Here is an 8,205-nt window from a genome sequence, read left to right as displayed (position 1 = left end):
AGAAATCACACCGTGATTCCATATGATAAGACCCCATGCCAGTGAACTGTCTGAAATTGTCTCGGGAACAGCGGGAGGCCCCCGCCACACTTCACCCCTTGCCCACTGGGCTCCTGGTGAACAGGAACAGCGTTCTGGGGTGCCAGGCCCTGTCCTTGGGACCGGGGACCCAGCGGTGTGTTAGACGAGGTCCCTGCCAGGTTAGGGGGGGTCATGCAGAGTCCGATGGAGGCAAACCCAGGGGTTGTAAGAGCGCACAGGAGGCACCGCAGCCAGGCAGAAGGCTTACCCGCTCTCTTTCCAGGCCAGGGGGGTGAGGAAGGGCCTCTAGGAACAGGGGCCAGCCAGAGCAAAGCCCAAGGGGAGACTCATGCATAATGCAGTGTGTGTGTGTTATCTGTGTGGGTTTGTGTGGGGAGGGGCGGGAAGGGCATGGTGGACATGGTGGCTGGCGCATAAAGGACAGGAGGGTGGGGGTGACAGTGAGAGGTGGGGCTGGGGAGGAAAAAAGAGGAGGCTGGTGAGGGGTGAATGCATAGGAGGGGCCAGGCTGGGACAAGCAGGCACCAGGGAGGAGGCTGCTGGGGTCGTCCTGGTGCAGGGTCATGGAAACCTAGCTTAGAAAGACAGTAGGAATGGGGAGGTATGCTGGGACGGATCTTCTGGAAGTCCGTGGGAGGGAGGACAGGACTTTGGGCAGGGTGGACCCTGAGTCTCTCTCTGGAAGCCCTGAATAGCTAAAGGATTCTCCACCCCTCCCAGCCTGGACATGGAGCAAGCTCCCTGCCCTCTCTCTTCACGCCCCTCCACACCCTTACTTAGATCAGCCTGTCTGCCCTGACTTGTGCCCAGAGGCCCGGCAGATTCAGAGCCTCGGTTACCTGGGCCATGTATCAGGAACAAGGCCAGCTACCCACCCTCCCATCCGCTGACATGCCACAAGGGAAATGCTTGAACTGTAGTCCTCCTGTAAGTCCAATGCAGGAGTAAAGGGAGAGGTCAGTTTTGTTCATCTTTGTATTCTCGACACCTGGCTCTGCGCTGGGCACGTGGGAGGCCCTCAGTAAATGTGTGGGGCGGTGGACTGATGGTGGAGTGGGGTCTCCTACTCAACTTCTTTCCCCTGTGCCTAGCGTAGTACCTAGCACATTGTAGGTGCCTCCCGAATTAGGGGTGAATGAGGAAGGAGAGAAGGTAATAAGAAAGGAAAGAAACAGTCCTCTCACTTCAGTACACCCTGGGCTTAGTACGCTCCCTGGCTCCACGGATATTTGAATGTGTGAATGAATGAATGAATGAATGAAGAGGAGGGAGGAAGGGAACTTTGAAAAAAAGACACAGCCTCGTGCACATTTGTGTATCCCCAGGGCCCAGCCGGTGCCCTGCACGTAGTGGGTTTCCCTTGGATGTCCATGACATCTGGGGTGTCTCTGGGGCTCAGGGTCCCAGGTCGGAGCTGGCATCCTCGTCTGGCTTGGGCTGGCTCTCCCCAGGGCTGACCTTGTCTCTGCCCCGGCAGGTGGACGAGCAGATTCACGTGTGCTATGCGCAGACCATGGCCGAATGGCTGGGCTGTGAGGTGATTGTGCGGCAGAGGGAGTGGGAGTCCCATGCGGCTGCCTTGGCCGAATGCTCGTCAGGGGCCAGCCTGGACAGCCACCTGCACCAGATGACGCACAGGGACTGTACCATCAGCAATGAGGTGATGGGCAGCACCCATCTGGGAGCACAGGGGTGGGGGAGGGGGCAGTAAAGGCCGAGATCTGCTCCGTGTAGCTCTTGTAGGGACGGTGACGGCTGTCTGGAGCCGTCACCCCTAGCGTGCGGGTGGGAGGTGACCTTGGAGTTCGAGAGACCTCCATTTGGATCCAGCCTCACCATTTCCTGGCTGTGGGGCCTCAAGCAAGCACCTTTCCTTCCGGGCCTCAATTTCCGCATCTGTAAAAGGGGAACAAGCTCTGGCATAGGGGAGGTTTGTGTGCAGCTCACGTGAGATTGTGCATACAAAGCGCCTGGCACAGCGCTTGACTTTCACGTATTCAGCACGTGCGTGCTGAGCACCACGTCCTGGAACGTCAGGAACACTCCCGTGGCCCCATCAGACCTCTCCGCTCTCACAGAAGCTCCAGCTCGTCAGCCCAAAGAAGGAGCTGAGAACAAGGTTAATTCCCTTCCCCAGCGAGGCACACTCATCGGGTTGCCAGCAGTCACGCTGCACAGCATAGCAAGCGACCACCAAAAGTCAGTGACTTCTGACAGTGAGCCCTGAATGTGTCCTCGTGTGTCTGGCTCAGCGGAGCACTTCTGAGTGGGGCTGGCAGGGCTCACTCTTGCGCCTGTTGTCCGTGCCAGGTCCGCTAAAAGGTTTCTTGATCTTCGCTGGGCTCTCTGCCATGTCTGGGGTGACCAGGCTGTGCCCCACATGTCCCATCCTCCAGCAGGCCGAGCTGGGCATGTTCTCATAGTGAACACAGATCATAGACAAAGTGGAGATACACGAGGGCTGGTTAAACGTCTGCCCTGGCGAGGTTGCTCACATCCCCCGGCTGCCGCAGGTCCCAGGGCCAAGCTTTGCAGCCAAGTAGGCAGGAATGAGAAGTTCTAGAGCAAAAGCATGTAGAAAGAGGAATAAAAAAAAATGAGGCCATTAGTGCCAACCAGTCACTCGGAGTTGAACTTAAATAGTAGCTGGAAGTCTCAAGTACAGGGCAGTTAAAGGTAGGGTTTTGCGGTTGCAGGAGTGGGAACTGGGGTCCCGTGGCTGCTGTGTGGCCCTGAGGCTCCAGGGAGCAGAGGGATTCCCCCCACACACACCCCCTCACTCTCATTGTACTGATAGGAGGTTGAGGCCCTGAAGGGACCTGCCCAAGTCAGGAATAGAGAGGAGGCCACCCTTACAGAATCCCTGCCCGAGCTGAGAGTAAGGCCCCAAAGCCGGGATGCAGCCTCACCCCTGCTCTGTTGGCCCCTTTTTCTATCAGTCCTCCCAGTGCTGCAGTTCCAGCCGCCAGCATGTCCCCCTGCAAAGTGACTCCAGCAGCAGCACACAGGTGACCTTCCAGAGGCCCCGTCCCTTCCCCATCCTCCCCTTCCCCCACTCACCCTCTCCCTCCAACCTGGAGTAAAGGGATGGGAGGTCCATCACCTATAGGTCACCTAGGGTTTATTTGTTTTAGCTTTTTATGCTAGCATTAAAAATGGAGTTTTTAGGTGCACAAGTAATATATGAATCTCTTCTCCCTGTAAAAAATTAAAATATTGCAGGGAAAGCTAAATTTGGCTTTGATCATTCCTAATACCCACTTGCCCTCCCTAGAAATGGCATCATTTTGCTGTATGTGCTGTCAGACCCTACTGATTGCCTGTACGTACACAGAAATATGTGCACGGTATATAGAGGACATATTGCAATGCTTGGTAATTTTTGAAAATTTCTACATAAATGCCATAGTGTGTGTTGGTCCACAGCTTTCCATTTTATTCAGTGAAATGTTAACTCATCTCACTTGATATTAAATGAAAAAGCAAAGCCCCCAAAATAGGCATACTATGTCACTTCTTGCATACAAAGAGGAAATATTAATATTAATATACCTATTTTCAAAAACAATGGATGAATAAGCCAGAAACGAATCAGAATGGTCGCCTGCAGGAGTCAGGGGAGGGCTCAGGAAAAGAAGCTACATTTCCCTGAATAGCCCTTGTTTCCTAGTTCCAACTTTGGAGTTAGGGTACTTTTTTTTTTTTGCATAATTCAAAACAGTTGAATCTAGAAGAAATTTTGAAAAACCAAAAACGTGATTTTAACAGCAAATCAGATTGGTGACACAAACACACAGAGAAGAAATACTTCATGTCCCTTTGGAACATGGTCTTATATCCTTGATAGGATCTGACCTCAGGACACAAAGAACCACAGAACAGTCTTTGAGGTGTGTCCTGGAGGCTTTTCCATGGTAATTCATACATTATCAAAGTACTTTTGAAAATTAATCCGTAGCAGCCAAGCACGTGGGTATACTATGCTGTTTTTAGCCTGTTCCTTCTGTTTTTAACTGTTTTGCTTTAAAAACTATGTGCCTATCATTTTGTGTGATGAAAGGTATGCTCCTTGCCACTTGAATTCCCTAGTACTCTCTCCTCAGGCAGTTTCAGTGCTTCCTTATTTCTGGATTATTCTATGCATTTCCATGCAATAGGTCACTTTTTTAATTTTTCACAACGGGAGCTTGTATTATACCTGGTTCCACCCCATCCTTTTCCCTGACTGTATGGTATTCTGCGTGCATGTTCCGTATTTGAACCAGTCCCCTGCTGATGAATATTTAGGCTGCTGCTCCCGTTCAGGGGACACAGGCGACATCCTCTATCTGTCCGTCTGTTTTTGTGCACCTCGTCTTCAGGTGTTTGAGTCTGTGGACGAAGTGGAGCAAGTCGAGGCAGAAGGCAGGTTGGAGGAGAAACAGCCCAAGATCCCCAGTGGGAACCTGGTGAATGGCACCTGTTCCCCGGACTCTGGCCACCCCTCCTCCCACAACTTCTCCTCGGGCCTCTCGGAGCACTCGGAGCCCAGCCTGAGCACAGAAGACAGTGTCATGGTCGCCCAGCAGAATGCCCCCCGGCACTTCGGCCTGGGGACAGCAGCGTGGAGGACGGGCAGAGCAGTGAGGCCATCACCTCCTGGGACAAGGCCCCCTGCAAGGAGCTGGCTGTGCAGGACAGCTTGGAGAGTGACCTCCTCGCCAACAAGAGCATGGACGAGATCATGTCCCTCGCCGGCAGCGTCGACGTGGCCCTGCCCGAGGAGGGGGCTGCCATGGAGGGCTGGGGGGGCGGCGAGGTGGAGAAGCACAGCCAGGTGGACAGTGAGGACAACCTCTCAGAAGAACCCGAGATGGAAAGTCTCTTCCCCGCCCTGGCTTCTCTGGCCGTGGCCACATCTGCCAACAACGAGGCGTCCCCCGTGTCCTCCAGCGGCACCACTTACTCTGTAAGTCGCCAGGATTCTCCTCCACTCCGTGTTCTCACCTAACAGCTGCGGGAGGGTGGGCATGTCCCACGAGCCTCAGTTTCCCAGCACGACCTCTGCTCTGTTACATTTCCCCTGGCACAGAGGCTGCACTGGAGAAGCCCCTTTGGGAGGGAAGGCAATGTCATACCAGGCTCTGCTGTTCAAACCACCCCAGGTTCAATCCCATCTCAGGCACACCACTTTATCTCTCTGAGCCTGTTTCCCTATCAGTCGAGTACCTTCTCTCTTGAGCTGTTCTCAGAATTAGTGAGTCCGGTCCTCCGTGCCCGACGTGCGGTGAGCTCTCAGTCAATAGCAGCCTTGAGGATGAGTATCTTGGCATATGATCAGGTCCAACATCCTTTAAATCCTCAAGTTTGCTTTCTTGCCAGAAAGTCCAAGCCAAAGGATGTCAACTGAACGGGACGTTTTCGGAGCCAGGAGTCGTGTTTCCATTTTCCTTTAAAGAACTTGTTATTTCTATCTAAGATATACATGCCCATAGTTTATAGAGTCAAACAGACAAGGCTGAATAGGAAATCAGAAGCACCCCCCACCTGCCCCCCTGGAGCTCTCCCCAGAGGTCATAGTGGTTACTTACTCTGCCCAAGTTATCTGGTGTTTACCCCCGTGTCCGTAAATAACATACTTGTATTGCTACTTCTTGATCTTTTTTTTCCTTTTTTTCTGCAATTCCAGACATTCCACACCCACACCCTCGCCCCATAAGTGACACCTTCCCAGCCCCATCCATCCACTACAGTTACAATAATTTCAGTTAAATGGCTGTTGTTCACACTCGTATAACAACAGAATGTATACACCATGTAGGAAGCGGTATTTCTTTTTCTTTCCTACAAAGACAATTTTGTTTTCCCCGGATGCGTTTTGATTTCCTTGTCTCTGTTGTCTTTTCCTATGTTTGCTATGTATGGGTCAGCTCATGCCCCCAGCCTCCGCACTCTGCCAGTTTTCTAAATCTCTCCTGGAACATTTCAGACACATGAGGTTTTCTTTTTTTTTTTAATAATAATATTTTTCATTATATTATGTTAGTCACCATACAGTACATCCCTAGTTTTTGATGTAAAGTTCCATGATTCATTACTTGCATATAACACCCAGAGCACCATGCAATATATGCCCTCTGTAATACCCATCACCGGCCTATCCCAATCCCCCACCCCCCTCCCCTCTGAAGCCCTCGATTTGTTTCCCAGAGTCCAGTCTCTCATGGTTCATTCCCCCTTCTGTTACCCCCCCTTTCTTCTTCCCTTTCTTCTCCTTCTGATCTTCCTACTTCTTATGTTCTGTAAATGACTGAAACCATATGATAATTGTCTTTCTCTGCTTGACTTATTTCGCTTAGCATTATCTCCTCCAGTCCCGTCCATGTTGCAGCAAATGTTGAGAAATCGTTCTTTTTGATGGCTGAGTAATATTCCATTGTATATATGGACCACATCTTCTTAATCCAGTCATCTGTTGAACGGCATCTCGGCTCCTTCCACGATTTAGCTATTGTGGACAATGCTGCTATGAACATTGGGGTGCATATGGCCCTTCTCTTCACTACGTCTGTATCTTTGGGGTAAATACCCAGTAGTGCAATGGCTGGATCATAGGGTAGCTCAATTTTTAACTTTTTAAGGGACCTCCACACTGTTTTCCAGAGTGGCTGTACCAACTTGCATTCCCACCAACAATGTAAGCGGGCTCCCCTTTCTCCACATCCTCTCCAACATTTGTTGTTTCCTGCCTTGTCAATTTTTTTTTAAAGATTTTATTTATTTATTCGACAGAGATAGAGACAGCCAGAGAGAGAGGGAACACAAGCAGGGGGAGTGGGAGAGAAAGAAGCAAGCTCATAGCTGAAGAGCCTGATGTGGGGCTTGATCCCATAACACTGGGATCACGCCCTGAGCTGAAGGCAGATGCTTAACCGCTGTGCCACCCAGGCGCCCCCCGCCTTGTCAATTTTTGCCATTCTAACTGGCATAAGGTGGTATCTCAATGTGGTTTTGATTTGAATTTCCTTGATGACTAATGATTTTGAACTTTTTTTCATGTGCCTGTTAGCCATTTGTATGTCTTCATTGGAAAAGGGTCTGTTCATATCTTCTGCACATGAGGTTTTCTGTTCATTTTGTATGTCTCGCGAAGTCTCTCCAGTGGCCTTCCCCGGTCCACTGCTCCCAATGGATAGCTGTCATCTTAGATTTTTCTCCACCTTTACATGGAAGTTACTTTTGCTTTTGTATTATGCACCTGTGTATGTTGTAAATCTGATTCAAAGCTGTTAATTATCCAGAGAGATCTATTTTACAGTTCATCGGACACCTTTATTCAAAACAGGCAGCTGTCCTTGAGACCCCAAATATTAATTTTTCTTCCAGGGTTCCCTTACCAGGTATGGGGCTCTCGGGGGGGGGGGGTCCCACCTTTATGCAGGAAAGTCTCTTATTAGATTCCTTACCTTAGGGAAGAAAGACCCAAAAACCATTCAACCCAAGCTTACCTTTTGCCAGTTTGGAAGCTTCCTTCAAGGCAGAAGCCAGATTTGGTATTTTCTTGCCTTTGTGGTTTAAATTTTGGCCTCGGAATGTTCCGTATTTTTCTTGCCATATCATTGGACCTTTTCATCAGGTGGGGTCAAGGCAGCAGTCCAGCATATGGTCAGAACCGGACTCCCGCTCGCTTCCTCCCTTCTTCCTGTCCGGTGATCAGTGGGGGAGGGTGGGCTACCCCTCCAGCTGGTTATAACTATCGTCCACTCAACGGAGACCATTCGTCTGTGCACTTAGAGAATTGTTCTGTTTCATAGAAGGGAGAAAAGTTAAAAGAACTTCCATCATACAAAGTGAAAAGAGGCTTTCAGGGGAAACAACAGAAACGAAATCAAACACCCACCCGGGCCAGGGAGAGGATGTGCTTTTCAGTGGCTGCAGGAGAGGCCGAGGAGGGCGGAGGGAGAACCCCTGGAATCCCACCTCTGGGAGGAGTTGGGGTGTAACTGTTCCTTCCTCCCCATCCCTCAGGTCTGCAGCCAGAGCTGCTGGACCTGTACACGGTGAACCTGCACCGCATCGAGAAGGACATGCAGAGGTGTGACCGCAACTACTGGTACTTCACGCCCGCCAACCTGGAGAAGCTGCGCGACCTCATGTGCAGGTGGGGGGCTGGGGGGTCCGTGG

General features: G+C 51.0%; 1 protein-coding gene across 2 annotated transcripts; it reads left to right on the top strand.

Moving 5' to 3' along the window:
• The first annotated feature begins 1,066 nt into the window (after positions 1 to 1,066).
• Positions 1,067 to 8,176, top strand: LOC105235177 (small G protein signaling modulator 1-like). 2 transcript variants are annotated; one of them, XM_034650293.1, is made up of 3 exons: positions 1,067 to 1,702; positions 4,404 to 4,990; positions 8,050 to 8,176. In XM_034650293.1, the coding sequence occupies exons 1-3, from the start codon at positions 1,556 to 1,558 to the stop codon at positions 8,120 to 8,122; spliced, it is 807 nt and encodes a 268-aa protein (XP_034506184.1). In that variant the 5' UTR covers positions 1,067 to 1,555; the 3' UTR covers positions 8,123 to 8,176. The 2 variants fall into 2 exon arrangements, with proteins under 2 accessions (XP_034506184.1, XP_034506185.1); XM_034650294.1 differs by lacking the exon at positions 1,067 to 1,702 and having other exon boundaries at positions 4,066 to 4,990.
• Positions 8,177 to 8,205: the final 29 nt, after the last annotated feature.

Source organism: Ailuropoda melanoleuca, unplaced genomic scaffold, assembly GCF_002007445.2.
Source record: "Ailuropoda melanoleuca isolate Jingjing unplaced genomic scaffold, ASM200744v2 unplaced-scaffold1570, whole genome shotgun sequence".
NCBI lineage: Eukaryota > Metazoa > Chordata > Mammalia > Carnivora > Ursidae > Ailuropoda > Ailuropoda melanoleuca.
Note: the sequence above shows the minus strand (reverse complement) of the source record. Positions and strands in the feature narration are given on the sequence as shown.

What these genes read in the sequence shown, in the direction of transcription:
- LOC105235177 (XM_034650293.1), top strand. Translation starts at nt 1,556, where the DNA reads ATGGCCGAATGGCTGGGCTGTGAGGTGATTGTGCGGCAGAGGGAGTGG. An exon ending in ACTGTACCATCAGCAATGAG is followed by an intron (nt 1,703 to 4,403) that starts GTGATGGGCAGC and finishes CCTCGTCTTCAG; the next exon opens with GTGTTTGAGTCTGTGGACGA. An exon ending in CCAGCGGCACCACTTACTCT is followed by an intron (nt 4,991 to 8,049) that starts GTAAGTCGCCAG and finishes CCCATCCCTCAG; the next exon opens with GTCTGCAGCCAGAGCTGCTG.